The following is a 19,566-nucleotide window of genomic DNA, read 5'->3' on the forward strand; positions in this document are numbered from 1 at the left end:
GCCGGTTACAGAACATAATATCACATCGTTATTAAAAAAAAAAAAAAGCACAAAGCAGGTTGATGATGAAGATAGATATAAAAAGCTAATCGTTCAAATTTGCTTTTGAGATATGTTTAAAGGAATTATCAAAAGTCATGTTGCTACTTCCTCAGTGACATTCCACTTGACATTGTTAAGATCTTAATTATAATGGAAGATTTAAACATTCCTCAAGATTAACAGCAAATGAAAATATCACTTGTGAGATTCCTCAAGCGTTATAAAACCGTGTATCTGCCTTTTATTTATTTTCTGGGGATTATAATTGTTTTTTTTTTTTACTTGTATATAAATAATTTTAGTTCTCCCTCTTTTATTTCTTGAGTAAGACACATAATAAAGGTTGGCCCCAAGATAAAGGGGCCCCATTTTTTTGTACAAATGTTATCGTTTTAAATGTAGCCCCCCCCTACAGGGTACAGGGTATTAAATGCTCTAAAGCAGAGATTACCGACTCCAGCTCTCGGGGATCACAACCAGTGCAGGTTTTAAATATACTTGATTCGGTCAAAATGATTGGGCCACCTGTGCTACTGAGAGCATACAGTAGCCTTAAACCCTGCACTGTTAGTGGTCCTTATGGCCTGGATTTGGGAAACACTGCTCTAAAGAAACCTTGAAATGAATAAAGCACTAACTAATAAATACCTACAGTATGAAGGAAGAGCACGTTACTTACGGTCTAACAGCGGCCTCACATTGTGGAAGTTGATGTTTTTCGCTATGGTTCTGTTCTTTACCAAGATGAACAGCTGGAAGAAGCACAGCAATAGCAGGTGAGATATCAGCATGCTTCAGGGCAGGATCTGTCCGTATTGGATGAATTCCAGAGCTGCTGTGCCTAAAACAGAGGAGAGAATAAGGGTTGAATCAAATTACATTTTTTGTTGGGCATTGATGCCCGTGAGTGCCAAAAAATAGGGTTAGCGGAACAGATTAAAATGGCAGCTAGGAATTGGCCAGAAAGACACAGAGGCCAAACGAGTTCCTCAAGTCAAGTAAAGAGCTGGGAGTCTAAGACTTGGTATAATCCAATGAGTAAACAAAGTGTTTACTGTTATTTAAGTACTTACACTTTAAATGGTTGTGCAGGTAAATAGGCTGATGTTCCTAATGTAGTTAGAATTACTGAGAGAGTGATAAGGCCTCAGGCCTCTCTATTAAGCTGAAAGACATACCGGTTTTAAACACTTAAGTCTCCCGAGATGTTACATAAAAGGACACTCCCAAAACATTACCTGTACATGGTTTGTGATTCTCAGCCAAGAAGGCGAAGAGCCAATTAAAATGCCTTTTAGGGAGAATGTTCACATATGCAAACAAACAAAATTGAACAATTAAAATATTGTGTTTCCAGCAATTGTCACAGTACATGATCCCACCACAATCATTCTGTTCTGCAAACTAATTCAACAACTGTGCAACCGGTTGATTTAAATATGTTTATATAAATGGAAATATAACAGTGGATCGTGAAATAGATCAGTACAACTTGCATTGGCACAGCAACGGACATCAAGTCACGTACATTTCTGTTATTCTGAAAAGGTCCAACTTTATCACATTAAATTGCTGAGAATTTTGTATTGGTCCATCTGCATTAATTCCTGCGACATGTTACAGCGCCAAGTGCTGCAGCTTCCTCTCGCACTGCAGGGGTTAATAGGGTGGCATTTAAATGTTCTCACAAATATATAGGGACCGTTGGATGTCTCAAAGGAGCAACCAGCAAGAGTGTGTGTGTGTGTGTGTGTGTGTGTGTGTGTGTGTGTGTGTGTGTGTGTGTGTGTGTGTGTGTGTGTGTCTTTGTGTACTACCAAAAGCCTGCCCTGCACAGTACAAATTAGTGCCTAGCCATGTTTTCTGTATGCTTCATTTTATTTATATAGTGCCAGCAGTGTGTGCAGCAAGATTGCAATACAAGGTCAATAAAAGTATAAACCAGGAGGATAAAATTAGCAAGGAAATGATAACCTAAAGAAAAAGTATGAATAGCCCTGGAGAGCTTGCAATCTAAGGCCCATATTTACTAAATGGTGCAAAGTTTTAGCACACTTCAGCTCCCATGTATGTGAATGGAGTTAAGGTGAGGTAAAGCTTAGCACAATTTAGTGAATCTGGGCCTAAGTGTTGACAAATTGTAGGTTTCTCTCTTGAAAGACAACAAGACAACCATAGTTGACACTAGTTCTTAATATGAAACATTTCCATAAAACACTGTACTTTGTGATTGATGGGACATAGCTCAGCTGTGCTTTGCCCTCCTCTCTTCCAGGCGCCCCCAGGACAAACCCTATTAACATATATTAAATATTCACTTGAATTAAACTTTAACACGTTACAGAAACATTCATGTAATGCAGGAATGGCCAACACCAGTCCTCAAGGGCCACCAACAGGTCAGGTTTTAAGGTTATCCCTGCTTCAGCAGAGGTGGCTGATTGAGCCACCTGTGCTGAAGCAGGGATATCCTGAAAACCTGACCTGTTGGTGGCCCTTGAGGCCTGGAGTTGGCCTCTCCTGATGTAATACCTCTATTACAGCATCAAGAGGAGATCCGATGGATAATTTGACACTGGTTTGGTGAAAACGTGCTGCACGTGCAGGCCTAAATATTAATAGTATTACATCATTAGTGTGCAAATTATTTTATTATTTGTGCCTTACCCGCTTATTTATTTGCCCTAAAAGGCAACAATATAAGAAAATGTAATTGATAGATTTGCTGTTTATTTCATAAATCACGGTTTAAACGTACGTTTGTCTTGTTATTATTTATTGTATATGTAGCCAGGATTCCTTTGCCCGCCAATTGTTGTTGGGGGGGTGGGAGAGTGCCGCAGTAGGGAACGCTCCGATATCGGAGGCTCCGCATTTGCAGGAGCTGCCATGTTGCAAGTGGACACAGGCGCAGGGCCGGCTCGGAGGAGGTTGCGCATGCGCGGGGATTTTGCCCAAGCCCGCGAAGGAGGAGAGCCTTGATAGGAGGAAGGTCAGAGAGCACAGGTCCCAGCAGCCCCGCGGACCCTCGTGACGCGCAAGGACCAATGACATGCGAGGAGAGGAGGAAAAGGGGTGGTGGGGCGCGCACGTGAGTCAGCAAGCGGCAGCAGGAAGGAGAAGCAGCTCCGGCGTAGGGAGGCATTCCGCCCCTACCTAGGCCTCATACCCCAGGCCCAGTTAGCCCCGCAACCCCGTAGTGTGAAGCTGAGCTAGGGACCGGCCATAGATAGGTTCCGGTTCCCTTAGAGTGAGTGTGATCTCGATCAGGACTTTTCCAAGTCAGCGGGAGGTCTGGGCTCAGACCCCGCTGTCGAGTACTATCCGTCTGGGTGGGATCGCCCCGGACGTCGACGGGCGACGTGATCTAGGCCCACGCCGATCCTTTGTGAAGACTGTTGCAGGACCGGGTACTGGAGTGCCCGGCAGGTAAACTACAAGTGCACCAACTGTATCACCAATTATTCAGGACACAGTGGCTGCGCAGTCCACACATATACAATCACTGTCTCCTCCGAGGGTAGGGGAAATACTGGACACAGGGTGGCATCACCCGGTGAAGGAGGGGAGTGGGCGTTCTGCGAGACGCAGAGTATAGTGTCTGCCTCAAAGAGGGACACCGGTTTATGATAATGGGAGACTGAAGTTATGCCATATCATTTATGCTAGTAAAGTTATTCAGTTGGTTATTGCTGTGTGTGTGTGTTGATGTACACCAGGTCCTGCGAAGACCCACTTTCCCTCTGGTGGAAGCTGTCAAGGTGGAGGCGCTGCACCAAGTATCATTATTGAGCGTGCCCCAGGCTCTCCGTGGCAGAGGCTTATACCTCCACAAACAATACCTACGGGATCCAGTCCCAGTCACCCCATTGCAAACATGATTCGGGATAACCTCACCCGAGGGCCCCACCCCCTCGTTTATCAAACTACTACAGCAAGTCAAAAAGCATGAAACTCACCTCATGCTTCATTCCCCACAGAAATGGACAACAGCAAGCAACCCCAAACCCAAAGGGAGTACTGAAAAGAAGGAGGATCCTCCGGATAAACCCGGCCCGGAACGGGCGAAGTACGCCGGACAAACCTCGCCTCCGTATGACCGCCGTACCCAACCCAGGGATATGTCCTGCTACAAGTGCGGGAAGAAGGGACATATCTCCTATGATTGCTGGATGGGAGAGTCCCGACCCCGGAGCCCATCCCCCAAGAAATTCACACCCCATGCCATGGTATGTGGTGTCTACGCGGCCGGCGAAGAAAACCCTGTTTCCACCCACAGTGGCGACGGGCCCGAGGACGAGAGTAACCGCGTGGGACCGGTAGCGCTGATCCGGGTGCTAGTAGATGGTATCTACTCTTCCACGTTACTGGACACGGGGTCTCAAGTGACCATCATATATCGAGGATTTTATGATCGACACCTCCAAAAGCGGCCTCTGAAATCGGCAGGGCATATTAAAGTAAGAGGGCTAAGCAATGACGATTATCCCATCTACGGCATAGTAACTGTGGGCCTGGAAATCCAGCAGCTTAATACTGGCAAGTCCCACCCCATGAATGTGGATGCCCTGGTGTGCCCAGAACCCAAAGACCCGCCTAAGTATCCTATCATCCTCGGCACAAATGCGGATATTGTACAAGCCGTTATCCGGGCCTATCTACAAGAAACTAATGAATTGCCCATGTCCAGCCTACAGCTGCAGCTCGTCCAAGTGAATCCGGATTCTCCTCCGACACCCTCAGAGGACTATGGACTCTTGTTCTGCGGCCGGGGGGGGCTGACCAGACTTTTGCCGGGAGAGATGCAGAGGGTACCTGCTTGGTGTGCATACGCTGAACGAATAGGAGGACGACAGCTCTTTTCCCTAGAAAGCACTCCAGAAGAAGAAGTCCGCCGAGGATATCGGCTGGTACCGGAATTCTGGGATTGGCTGACCGCCATTCCCCGTCGGATTTATGTGATGGTCCAGGATCTGTCACCATTTCCCATGGCCATCGACGCGGGACAGAAAATAGGGCGAATTTACCCCGTCAGCTTGGTGGATGAAGCAGTACAAGTAAAGGCTGCCCGAGTGGTAAGTTCCAGTTCACACCTAGACTTCGACTTTGGATCGTCCGGACTGTCCGATGCCTGGAAGGAACGGCTACGAGTGCAGCTGGAAGAGAAGCGATCAGTGTTCTCCACCGGGGAGATGGATGTGGAGTGCAGCCGCAGTGCTCAACACACACTATTCGGATGAATGATACAAAGTCCTTCAGGGAACATTCCCATTGTCTCGCTCCTAGAGACGTAGATGATGTACAGGCGGTCCACCACGAGATGGAAGAAGCTGGAATCGTCACAGAGTCACGAAGCCCTTACGCTTCACCCATAGTGGTAGTGAGAAAGAAGAATGAAACCGTGAAATTATGCGTAGATTACCGGACCATGAACAATCGGACGGTACCGGACCAGTATAATCTTCCCCGCATAGAGGAAATCCTGGACGCCCTACATGGAAGCAAGTGGTTCAGTGTACTGGACCTCAGGTCTGGCTACTACCAGGTACCCATGAGCACCGCGGACCAAGAGAAGACGGCGTTCATTTGCCCCCTGGGGTTCTACCAATTCACCCGTATGCCCCAAGGTATATGTGGTGCTCCCTCCACCTTCCAACGGCTAATGGAGAAGACTTTAGGTGACTTGAATCCCCGAGAATGTCTCGTGTATTTGGATGACATCATAGTCTTCAGAAAAACCCTGGAATAACACGAGGCTCGGCTCCTGAAAGTACTTGATCGATTAGCTCAAGAAGGACTCAAGCTCTCACTGGATAAATGCCGTTTCTGCAGGACATCGGTGACTTACGTGGGACACATAGGGTCCGCCGAAGGGATTGCCACTGATCCCGCCAAAATAGAAGCCGTCGTCATTTGGCCCCGACCTGACAATGTGGGGGAGTTGCGGCCATTCCTGGGATTCTGCGGGTACTATCGCAGGTTTGTGGAGGGATATTCCCGACAGGCCAAAGCCCTTAACAGCCTTCTCAAAATATATCCGGAAGACACCGGCCAGAAGGCCACACCGGCCCGACAGCCCTTCGGGGACAAATGGACGACAGAGTGTGAACAAGCCTTCCAGGATCTGAAACAGAGTTTGACCACGGCCCCGGTGTTGGCCTATGCAGACCCCGAGCAACCGTATATATTACATATGGATGCTAGCCTAGGCGGGTTAGGGGCGGTGTTACACCAAAAATATCCCGAGGGACTGCGACCAGTAGCTTATATCAGCCGCAGTCTTACCACCAGTGAACAGAACTACCCTGTGCACAAGCTCGAATTCTTGGCCCTCAAGTGGGCCATCGTAGACAAACTTTGTGATTACCTGTACGGGGTGTCGTTTGAGGTGCGGACCGACAACAACCCGCTCACCTATATCATGACCTCAGTCAAACTCGACGCGGCCGGACACCGCTGGCTGGACGCCCTCTTCAACTACAATTTCACCCTGAAATATAAACCGGGTCCCTTGAACATTGGGGCTGACGCTTTGTCTAGACGACCGGGGTTGGCCGCCACCCCCGAGGACGACCAATGGGAAGAAATCCCGGGGCCGGGGATAAGGGCTCTGTGTTGTACTGCTGCCATAGTCAATGATCAAGTGGCGTTTTCTGAACTAAGGGTGGCCGACTCTCTGGGATGCGCATCCACCGCTATCCCGGAAGCCTATCGAGACCCGAGTGGTATGCACGTCACTCTGAACAAGATCATAGCCTGGAAAGATATGGTGCGCTACCAAGTACAAGACCCGGTCGCAGGGGCCATTCGCGATGCTATCCGGAGAAATCGCCAGGCCCTCCTCCGACAGACTCCGGGTGATGTAGGGGGTATACTGATGCGAGAAGCTGACAAATTCGAAATACGTGACAATTTGCTATACCGAGTTGTAGAGTACCATAATCACCCGAACAGGAGGCAATTAGTACTACCTAAAAGACTACAGTACTCGGTACTGAGGGCGCTACACGATGAACACAGTCATCTGGGGGTCAACAAAACTTTTGGATTGGTGAGAGATCGTTTTTTCTGGCAAAAATGAGAGAAGCAGTAGAGCTTCACTGTCGACGGTGTATGCAGTGCCTTCAGCGGAAAACATTGCCCACCAGGGCCGCCTCAATGGGCCACTTAAAAAGCAATGGGCCTATGGACTTAGTATGCAAAGGACTTCCTATGTATTGAACCCGGTAGCTGAGGCATCGGCAACGTGCTGGTCATCACTGATCACTACACTAGATACGCTCAGGCCTTTCCGACGAAAGATCAAAAAGCCATTACGGTCGCCAAGGTGCTCTGGGAAAAGTACTTAATGCATTACGGGCTTCCCCAACGATTACACTCCGATCAAGTTCGAGACTTTAAAAGTAACTTGATAAGGGAATTACTAAAACTCTTACATATCACAAAATCCCGAACTACTCCATATCACCCCGAAGGAGATGCCCTGCCGGAGCGATTCAACCGCACGTTACTGGACATGTTAGGCACGTTAACGGGCGTAGAAAAAACTGAATGGAGTTGCCATGTGGAAACATTAGTACACGCTTACAATTGCACTCGACACGATTCCACGGGGTTCTCGCCGTACTTTCTAATGTTTGTTCGAGAAGCCCGACTACCTGTGGATATAGGGTTAAGAGTCTCCACAGACGGGGTGCACAACACTACTTATTTACGGTATGTACAGAGGCTGCAAGAGAATCTGCAACGGGCCTACCTGCAGGCCGAGAAATCTACCGAAAAGCTGAATGCTGGGAATAAACGGCGGTATGATCATAAAGTCAAACACATAGACATTAAACCAGGAGACGCCGTAATCTGGGAGTACCGGGGAAACATAAATTGGCTGACCGATGGAGGGAGGGAGTGTACGAGGTAGCGTCACAGATGCCCGGCCTTCCGGTTAATCGTATTAAGGACTCAGAGAGGGTCGAGTGAAGACTTGGCACCGAAATCACTTGCTCCCTATTCCAAGAGTTCATCACTGGACCCACTGAGTCCATGCTTTGTACCCAATTGGGATAGTATAGAGACTGTAATCCCTACAAGGGAAGAACCTGAACCTCAAGATCAAGATGGTCATTCTCCCGAGGGATTGACCGAGCAACAGTTAAGGCAAAGTCAGAGGAATGGGCACCCTCCAATGAGGATGTCCTATGATCAGTTTGGGGCACCCCACTATGAGGCTCAGCAGTGGGCTCACAACCGAGTTAAATCAGTGATTTTGATGTTTAGCGAAATGTACAATCTGATGTAAGGTGTGAAGGATGTTGTATGTTATGCATTTTCATTACATAACGTTGTACCAGTTTTAAGGTATTGTCCAAGCGGAGACGTTGGAATCCACAGGGCGGAGGATGTAGCCAGGACCCCTTTGCCCGCCAATTGTTGTTGGAGTGGTGGGAGAGTGCCGCAGTAGGGAACGCTCCGATATCGGAGGTTCCGCATTTGCAGGGGCCGCCATGTTGCAAGTGGACACAGGCGCAGGGCCGGCTCGGAGGAGGTTGCGCATGCGCGGGGATTTTGCCCAGGCCCGCGAAGGAGGAGAGCCTTGATAGGAGGGAGGTCAGGGAGCACAGGTCCCAGCAGCCCTGCGGACCCTTGTGACGTGCAAGGACCAATGATATCCGAGGAGAGGAGGCAAAGGGGTGGAGGGCGCGCACGTGAGTCAGAGCAAGCGGTAGCAGGAAGGAGAAGGAGCTCCGGCGTAGGGAGGCATTCTGCCCCTACCTAGGCCTCATACCCCAGGCCCAGTTAGCCCCGCGACCCCATAGTGTGATGCTGAGCTAGGGACCGGCCATAGATAGGTTCCGGTTCCCTTAGAGTGAGTGTGATCTCGATCAGGACATTTCCAAGTCAGCGGGAGGTCTAGGCTCAGACCCCGCTGTCGAGTACTATCTGTCTGGGTGAGATCGCCCCGGACGTTGACGGGCGACGTGATCTAGGCCCACGCCGATCCTTTGTGAAGACTGTTGCAGGACCGGGTATTGGAGTGCCCGGCAGGAAAACTACAAGTGCACCAACTGTATCACCAATTATTCAGGACACAGTGGCTGCGCAGTCCACACATATACAATCACTGTCTCATCTGAGGGTGGGGGAAATACTGGACACAGGGTGGGATCACCCGGTGAAGGAGGGGAGTGGGCGTCCTGCGAGACGCAGAGTATAATGTCTGCCTCAAAGAAGGACACCAGTTTATGATAACGGGAGACTGAAGTTATGCCATATCATTTATGCTAGTAAAGTTATTCAGTTGGTTATTGCTGTGTGTGTGTGTGTTGATGTACACCAGGTCCTGCGAAGACCCACTTCCCCTCTGGCGGAAGCTGTGGCAGGTGGAGGCGCTGCACCAATATCATTATTGAGCATGCCTCAGGCTCTCCGTGGCAGAGGCTTAGGCCCTGTGAGCCTACAGGTTACACAGCATACAGTAGTGGTCTGTGTTCGCTAGGAACCAGGGCTACATATATATTATATCTTGTCTTTGTCTTATTATTTATTATTATTGTGTACCTGGCAGATTCAGCTCAGAGAAACAGAATAACAGAAGCAGATGGACAAATAATGTTTTCCTGAATATGTCATGTTATAATCTATGATATCTGAAGCTTAACAGTCATCTCCCTCCCATTAACAGAAATGTACAATAATAAAATAATGAAAGCCCTAAGCAAAATGTGTTGTACGTTTTAATACCTGTAAGCTTTTTACGGCATATACTGTATTAATAAGAAATAAAGTCTAATCGTTATTATACTGTGCATCTTTCCGCATACCACCTCAGTCATGCCAAACATTGTTTTATTCACTGGGATAACTCAAGCAGAACTTTGGCATTATACAGAACAAGGTTCAACTACTGTAACAATGTTCGTTTTTTTGTTGCTTGCTCTGTATTTGAACTCATCAAACATATCTCAAACACATATATTATGGGTGTTCCTGTTTGGTCAGTGGGACCATTTCAGGAAGCTCAGCCCATGATAGCTTGGTACTCTGCCAGTTTAATCAACAGTCTTTTCACAAGTACAGGAATACAGTGGCCCCTGGGTTTAATTGCCAGATAATACAGGACAAACACCATTAGTGCATTAAACTCGTCAGTGTTGTGTGGCAATGTGTGGTATACTCTTCAAGCACTAAAGGTAAATTAAACATTAAGTCCCAGATTTACTATGCAGTCTTGTGCCATACGACACCTTACAAATGGACTGGAAGGTGTCTTCTAATACTGGAAGGTGGCTTATTGCAGAAGACAGCTTAGTAAATGTGGCCCAAAATGTCCTAGATCATTGTAGTCATAGGTATCGTAAACTAGTGCAACAGTGAAAGTTAGATTGAAATCAGAAATAGAGAAAGAAAAAAGCGCAAGGCCCATAGGGTAATATTGTCAGATTTATGGAAAATTAAAACGGTTATAAAAACTCACAGAATAAAAATTGGTATAAGCATCTCGGTGTAAATAACAACCGCAGGAACAGGGGTGCCTGGACGTTTTCCGCTTCTTCTGATGCGTTGATGCACAGCCCTCCTCGTTGTCCCGATCAGCAACCGTTCAGCTTCCGCGTCAGCTGACTCGCGACGTCGGCGCGTGACGTCGATCGGGGGGTTGGATTATGGGCGGTCACCTTGCTGATCGGGACAACGAGGAGGGCTGTGTATCAACGCATCAGAAGAAGCGGAAAACGTCCAGGCACCCCTGTTCCTGCGGTTGTTATTTACACCGAGATGCTTATACCAATTTTTATTCTGTGAGTTTTTATAACCGTTTTAATTTTCCATAAATCTGACAATATTACCCTATGGGCCTTGCGCTTTTTTCTTTTTTCTTTCCCTGTCTATAGCTTTCCCTGGTCCCGAGGTTGGTTCCAGATGAAAAAAGGCTGCATACCTATAGGAGATCAGGCTTGGACTCTGTATTTGGGACCACAAAAAGCAAACTTCATGCACACTAAGTATTTTAATTGATTGTAACAATTGTTTTAATGTTTTGCCGTGTAAATCCCTTGTAACTCATTCTCTCCCTTTGTGTGTTATTAATACACAAGGAGGCTGATAGGTAAGAGCGCTGGTGGACACATTTGGAGGCAGAGGGGCTCACACCCACCTGCTCACAATTGTGTTATACTTAATTCACATCACTTTTGAAATCATAAATAGTCTGCATTGGACTTTGTGCCAAAGGAAATCAAGGTGTGGGGTTTTACTGTGTATATGAATGCTGTATATATTATTGGCACTGGAATCTTGCCTCTCTGCCACGCCTCACAAACAGGCCCGAGAAGTATCAGCCTACATGTATTTGTTTGAGTAGCTGGTATTTGCCAGACATTGTTCCCCATCTCACAGTACAATGCTATACCAAACCCCCAAATTACACATTTTCTCAGCACTACTAGGAAGTGCCACACCCATTCAAAAATGAATGGACATATTCTTCAAACTCACACTGGCAAATCAGTGCAGAAACTGCATAAAAAGGTATCATACCCACCTACCCACTCTCCCTCTCCCTTGTTACTGTGTGCAGAAACTGGAGATAAACACTGCGTTTCATTTTATTTGAATGCAATGTATTCTAAATATGATTCTTAATTGGTTCAGCGTTGGACATGCCAGGAATGCATTGTGATGCTCAATCATTTAAAGGGCTCATACTATTTTTAAAAAAAAGTTTACTTTGAGATTACATGAATAAATATGCAAATTATTTTCATGTGCTTGTCAGAAGCCACCAACCTAAATAATCCCCCGTGAGGTGGTATCCAAATGACACCGACCCAAGAGTTTTCTCTTCATCAGCTTCTTAAGAGAGTCTGTGTCCACCACATACAGGTGACCCACCCAATTTTACAAAGCCAGTGGTAGCCATATAATGCTGCAGGATGGAGTCCCTCATCCAACTCCCTTCCTATAACCTAGTATTGGCTCCTTTTTGGTTATACAAGACACCACACCAAGTTGCCTCTTAGCTGAACTTTTTACCACATTCTAATATATGAGCCAGAAAGCTCAGCTGAACAAATATGGCCCTGAAATAGGAAACACATGATCACAACAATTAGAACAACAGTTTATCACACTCTTATTTTTATTAATTTTCATACCATGTATGTGTTGCTATTCCACTTAAAGGAGATGTTGTTATTTTTTTTAATGGTGGGTTGTCGTAATATCCGATTGCTAGAAGCTTGAACTATTCCAATAGACTTGATTTTAAATGCCAACAATTATTATCTAAATATTCCATGATTCAGATTCATCATAAAAATATGTACTTAAAAAAGTTATTGTAGCAAATTTCACCCAAGTCAAGTAAACTTGTCACTGTTCTATATTTCTTTCTCACTCCATTCATCATCGATCCCAACTGACCGATTTTTCAAGACTATGGTTAAACGGCGCTTGACGCAACTTTAACAAATACCATGAAACGAAATGCTATGAGTGGAACTAATCTCTGTTTGGCTCTACCCCAAGTTAAATATAAGCACGTCTCGTGGAAAATGATCATTTGAAATAATTACTGGCCTAACAATGGACACCGAATAAATACACAATGGGAAAAGCAAATGTTCATAGTTAAACCAATACTTTCCTTCTGTAGCAGTGATCTAATCATATTAATGCCGATATTTGGTTTGCACGAGGGCAACATGTTCTAAAAGGCTTTGATATCTTCACACTTTAGCTCAAAATACAAAACATTACAAAAAAATTGAATTATCAGCACAGTCCAACATTGTGCCTAAAACTTGGTTTGCATTTGCTTACATGTGATGCCGTGTGTCAAGTGCCATAAACTGGACCAATCCTCCAAAAACAGGTGCAGATGGTGTCATTCTACTCTGTGCACTTTGCTGGTGCATATCAATTTGCTCTGCTCCAATGTACAGTAGTAGCTCCACTTGCAGCATTTTGGAGAGGCGCCATAGGCAGAGTTAGGGGGAAGGAGATGATCAATGCAATATTATAATTAGCTGTATCAAATGATGCGTATATTACTGGTGCAGTTTTACTTTCTCTTTACGTCACGTTAATCTGCCAGGTCTGAGGTGGAATTAACACCTTCTCTTCAGAGATCTGTGCCAAATGCAAGATGTTTTAAGCTTCACACAAATTGTCGCTCCATGTTCTGGGGTCAATTTCACTATTTTGATACATATTCCCCCTAATAATGAAAACAAACTTAATTCAGATAATGCTTGTAAATATCTCTCATCAAAATAAATATATTATTATGAATAGCTATAGTAGCAATATACAGCCCAAACAAACGATATATTGGCACCTTCTGAAAATGCTAATCTCATTCTCTTCAACCGTGTGCTCTGTGTTTTTTTCCAACTCACAAAAAACAGGATCTCAAAAATGGTTTTCTTAGCAACGCGGGGGACAGGGGGGGGGGGGAGGCAGGGAGGGGAAAGTTTCAGCAACTACTTCATCTTTAGGGTCTTTTTGTACGGAAAAAAAATGGGGTTATATTTGGGGAAGAAGGCTGCATTATAATGTGAGATACATTTTGAAAGGTACATTATCCTCGCTACAATGATCCAAAATTACGTCTCATTTTGCTCAATGTACCTGGGAATATCTGGCCACATCCAATTGAAGCTGCAGCATCTGACATGTTCGCAAATTTGTAAATATGCTGATAGAATGGATTTAATATGTGTGGGAGACAATTACGGATAATTATGATATCAGATGCAATAATTATAGATTTAAGCATTGCCATCAGCATTTTCAGCAAACATTTCATAAAAACTATTGTTAAGAGAAAACATGTGGAAACATTTACCATTATTAAACCGTACTATTACTGCAAGAGCTCTGCAAAGTTTGAACAGGAAAATATTTTTATGTATAGAACTGTGACTATACATAAATAATACAATACTGCACCTTTTATGGTACTTATTCTTAATTTAAAGATGACATAGGAATCTTGATTTGATTTCTACGATAATCGCTTTCCCCCTCCCCCTGCATCAACAAAATAGTTTCTACCTGTGTCTGTTTTATGCTGTACATTTAGAATTGGATAGATCACACAAACATGTATTTTTGAAGTTTTTGTGGGTTTTTTTGGACTGCTTTATTGTTTTGCAAAACAAAGACCGCAATTTACTCAACTTTGATAAGGGGCGTCGAAGGCTTGATTCTGCATTAACTGCTACGGACTTGAACTGCGGTTATGGGGCGTTGCACCTCAAAAACGCATTATCAGAGTTTAGTGCATCCTGGCTTACATGTTTTGGAAAGTTTTCTGCTTTAAAGTATTTAGCTATAAGTATTAATTTGATTTTAAGAACAATGACCTGCACTATTGCCTTGCAACTTACACAGTGAACATTCATTTTCTCTGATTAACAGGCAGATCGTTCAGTGACACTGATGACGGTAGGGGAAAAAGGTAAATTTTGCTAAATAATTCCTTTCTTGACTAGACCCCGTGCAAACAAAGGAGAATGGACCAGATGGACCATAGCAGCTGTCTGGAATTTGTTTTCAGAGGAAATATAAACCATTAGACTTTTAGTGTAACTTCCTTATATCTTATCCTCAGATTACAGAGAGAGATGTGAGCCACAATACATTGACAAAGGAGAAAGGAGTTTACCACCACAAGGGGTCCTGGATAGTATCACATAGAATTAAGACAGTGGGGAGATAAGCTATGAATGAAATGCCACAGCAATGAAAGCATTTATTTCCCAAATGTGCCCACTATCAACACTGGGAACTCATACACAAAGTCACACACCACACACACACACACACACACACACACACACACACAGTCTCACACACACAGTCTCACACAGACAGTCACACCCACACAGAGTCACACACGTACACACAGTCATGCACACACAGAGTCAGTCACACAGAGTCAGTCACACAGGTGGACTTAACTTTCTGCCACCTGTAGGCTGAGGGACAGCCCTCCTCATTTTGCCATGACAGTGCTCCGTCACAACGGCAAATAATGCCACATGGTCATGGCAACGCGGCGTCAGAAGCATGTGATGCCGCATTTAGATGAGACGCGATAGTACAGGAAAAGGTCAAATACACACCACCTCCCTAAAATAATTGCCGTCCCCCACAAAATTGCCACTCTAGGCTATAGCCTACTCAGCCTAATGGAAAAGTGCACAGAGAAGTCGTACAGTGCACAGAGAGGTCATACAGTGCACAGAGGGGTCATACAGTGCACAGAGGGGTCATACAGTGCACAGAGGGGTCATACAGTGCACAGAGGGGTCATACAGTGCACAGAGGGGTCATACAGTGCACAGAGGGGTCATACAGTGCACAGAGGGGTCATACAGTGCACAGAGGGGTCATACAGTGCACAGAGGGGTCATACAGTGCACAGAGGGGGTCATACAGTGCACAGAGAGGTCATACAGTGCACAGAGGGGTCATACAGTGCACAGAGGGGTCATACAGTGCACAGAGGGGTCATACAGTGCACAGAGGGGTCATACAGTGCACAGAGGGGTCATACAGTGCACAGAGGGGTCATACAGTGCACAGAGGGGTCATACAGTGCACAGAGGGGTCATACAGTGCACAGAGGGTCATACAGTGCACAGAGAAGTCATACAGTGCACAGAGGTCATACAGTGCACAGAGGGGTCATACAGTGCACAGAGAGGTCATACAGTGCACAGAGGTCATACAGTGCACAGAGGGTCATACAGTGCACAGAGAGGTCATACAGTGCACAGAGAGGTCATACAGTGCACAGAGGGTCATACAGTGCACAGAGAGGTCATACAGTGCACAGAGAGGTCATACAGTGCACAGAGGTCATACAGTGCACAGAGGGTCATACAGTGCACAGAGAGGTCATACAGTGCACAGAGGTCATACACAGGGTATGTTTTGCAGTTAGTACAGAACTCTTTTGCTTATTATATGGAGAAACACCCAAACTCAGTTCTCTCACGAAGCAAAACGTGAAAATGTTTGTTAAACAAAACACATTGCCAGATAAAACACCATGAAATACATATTGCTGAATCGAAAGATAAAGGGAGAAACACTTTCTGGTTAGAAACTGCATGTTTTTAGTGATCACCTTTAGTTACCACACATTATGTGATGTGACCCTTTTGTGCCACAGTTGTCCGCAATCATTGTGTTGCAGGCTTCTGCTAGCAAGAGGGTTAAGATACAGTAACTGTCCAAAAATAATTCTAAACGTTTACATCAGGGTCTTCAGGAAGTCGCCTCGTGCTTTTAAGGAATTCCAATGGAAAATCCCCAAATCCGTTCCACCTTTGTTTTAAAGTATTGGTTTACATAGAAAACTAAACAAAGAGTGTGATGAAAAATAGATTGGTGAGTCTGGAGGGAATGCTACCTTTGTCACAGCCATAAAACCAAACCTACACATAGCCCCACATAGGACCAAAGTGTACTGATGGCAGTGATCGCTTTAATGGATTTGACATAGGCGATTGGCACGCTAAAAAAATACAAATAAAATCAGATTAGGAGAAGTCTTTTGTAAACCACTGTTTAATCTTTGAATGTTTCGAAGATACCCAACGTCATCACAGTCTTTATCTAGTCTTGTTTGTGATAACAATGTTTGTGGGACCTTGGAGGTTATTTATTAATGTTTTTAAGCTGCAAAACTGGGGCAAACCAAGCGCAAAAGAAGGTCCGCGGGAACCGGAAAAAGAGTCCTCCTCCTCCATGTTCTCACTGGGCAGACCGCGTCCTGCACGCCATGGGAATGCAGGATGTGATCGAACCCAGAAAAAACAGACCCTTTGAGGATGATGTAATCATGGGGATCGTTGAGTGGTATCGGTCCCCGTTATATTCTGGGGGGGGGGGGGGTGGTTACCGAGGCCGCGCGCTTCCCCAATGGCATTTAAATTAAATTCAAGGGGACCGCGCAAGACCTCTGTAAATTTCCGTACCTTGGTGTTGGGCGACGCGTCGCCATGGCAACCTGGCATCAGATGATGCCGCGGGTCATGTGAGGTTGCATTGCCATGGCAACGTGACGTCACATGACCCTGCTGCGTTATTTGACACCGGAGCCGAACCAGAAGGGGGGGTGGGCGCGAGCAGGCAGGGGGGCAAGTTTGCGCCCCCCTGAACGTAGTGACTACGTCCTGAGCACTCAAAGGGTTAAGTCACTTAACGCGATGTTAACCTGAATAATGTTATGCCCACCAAGGAGAACAACAGTAGGTTAAGCCATGTTTTATCACCTAAAGAGCATAGCGTTAACTATGATAACATTATATATAGCGTTAGGGTAATTCATCATTTGTATTTCATTACCGCTAACATTGCATATCCACAGAAGTCTATTAAGGGCAACGCAGGGACTTTACGTTACATTAGTTAAGTCAAAGCTAAATATGTCGTTACTCACATCCAGACCCTGGAGTAGGACTTTTCCAGGGTCTGGATGGCTGTAACACCACCATTAGTTATGTTAAACCACTGGAGTTTTTAGGAGGAGGACTGGAGTTTTTATTGAATTTATTTTTAGAAACAAACTTTCCCCTATTCTAACCCATTTTATTGAACTAGTTGCTGCCATTATTCCCCTTTCTCCTTACAGTAAAGCTGTTATTAAAGCTGCAGTTCAGTCTTTTTTTTTTTTTTTTACTTCAATAGTTTCATGTGTGCAATCTCTAATTACCTAAAGAACTGTATAGCTGCAGGTCAATGTGTTCTCCATGTATTGATAGGCGAAATTTGGTGACATAATTAGTGAAGGGATCTGTTTTTCTTCTACTTCTGTCTCTCAGTGGAAGCTCATGAATATTCATGAGCACTCCTGCACTGACATGTGCTAGAGGGAGGGCAGGGCTGACAAAGGGGTGTGCCAGGGCTTGTGACAGGACATGAAGGAGTAGTGCCTTAGCAAATGGCTGTTAAAATAGAATACAAGAAAATTGTCTTTCAAAGTTGTTTTTTTTTAAACAGAAAATGCTAAAAGTATTTTTTCTTACTACAGAACTGATTTATTAAAAAAAAAACACACATGCAGGATATTGACTGAACTGCAGCTTTAAGAGAGCCACTATAATTAGCTGTTGGATGGGAGGGTGGAACCATGCTTTATGTTGCCATACATGAAATGCTGCTTCAAAGTCACACTATTCTCTGCTAAGAAGTATTTAAACATAGTTAGAAGTTGAACATGAGTGAAATTTCTGTCTACTGCCAAGTTCCATCTTATCAAATGTCCTGTTTAAAGTAGCAGGCCTCCCCAGAGCGCATCGTATAATGAAGGTGGTCACGGTAACCCCGGGAGCTGGAGATTACGAAAATCATGTTTCTTAACACTAAAATAGCATTTAAAAAAAAAAAAGAAAAAAGAATATATTATATGACATGCTCATGGGAAAGATACTAACATTATATGAGTTGACCTCCAAAGCTTCTGGAGGGATTGCAGCTTTAAAGCTGCAATGCTTTGATAAAAATTGTTTGTTTTTGTAGACCAATTATTAAGCAATTAAAGTGTTTTTCAAAATAGATCATCATGGAAGACATCATCAGTGTGTTTAAGATCAACATTTGTCAATTGAAAACGCTGCTGAATATTCATTTAAAGGAGTAATCCCAGTGTTGGTTTTTTTAACTATAAAGTTTGAAGCAGGGGGTCTCTGGAGCTGAACCCTGTTAATTTCAGCTCTGGGGACCCCCTGCTTCCAGAGATACTGACCTCTGAAGGGGGTGCCAGGATCCCTGCAGTTTAAGGCCCCCCCGTGACGTGGGCCAATAGAAAGTCGCACCGAATGACGTCATGGCTTCCTATTGGCGCGGGAGCTTTGAAAAACAGCCATATAGTGAACCCTGGAGTGAGCTACCAGCACCCACTATGGAGGTATATCTCTAGAAGCAGGGGGTCACCAGAGCCGAAATTAATGAGCTCCGAAGACCCCCTGCTTCGATTCTGTATTTAAAAAAAAAAAAATGGGAAAAAAAAAACCTGTCTTGAATTGTTCCTTTAACCACATAACACAACCCAGAAAGACATACTTTCATCAATAATTATTAGGTTGAATAAAATAGTGTTTATGATTCAGCTGCTTGAGGCCTGACTTTCATCTTGTCATTCTTTCTTCAGAAATTAAACAAATGTACAGTACCTACGAGGTGGGTAACAGGCAGGTCTGCTATTCAATTCAACCTCATTTTGATAATGGCTCACTTAAAAGAAACCTTCAAGGAGATAATGTGGGTTATTTATCATAGGTAATTGCTTCTAAAGATTTCCCTGCATTTCATTCTCCATGCTTATTGTCGGTTGCATTTATTGCTTCTCTCATTCATTATAACAGCAATAACGCCCTTTCCATATCTTTACTCCACCTACGTACTTCAGTATTAGGTGATACTCTTTTTTTTTTTTTTGGACCAACAATTGATATTATAAAACAAGCTTCCGAGAGCCCTCTCTCTCTCTCCCCCCCTATCTCTCTCTCCCTC

At 44.8% G+C, this 19,566-nt stretch overlaps 1 protein-coding gene across 1 annotated transcript in view; it reads right to left on the bottom strand.

Annotated features, from left to right (window-relative positions):
* The window catches only part of LYPD6B (LY6/PLAUR domain containing 6B), a 78,750-nt gene that overhangs the window by 13,650 nt on the left and 45,534 nt on the right, over positions 1 to 19,566 (bottom strand). The window contains exon 2 of the mRNA XM_075609419.1: positions 722 to 883. Within this exon, the coding sequence (XP_075465534.1) occupies positions 722 to 833 (112 nt within the window). The 5' untranslated portion in view covers positions 834 to 883. The remainder of the gene's footprint in view (positions 1 to 721; positions 884 to 19,566) is intronic.

This window comes from Ascaphus truei, chromosome 7 (assembly GCF_040206685.1).
Source record: "Ascaphus truei isolate aAscTru1 chromosome 7, aAscTru1.hap1, whole genome shotgun sequence".
Classification (NCBI taxonomy): domain Eukaryota; kingdom Metazoa; phylum Chordata; class Amphibia; order Anura; family Ascaphidae; genus Ascaphus; species Ascaphus truei.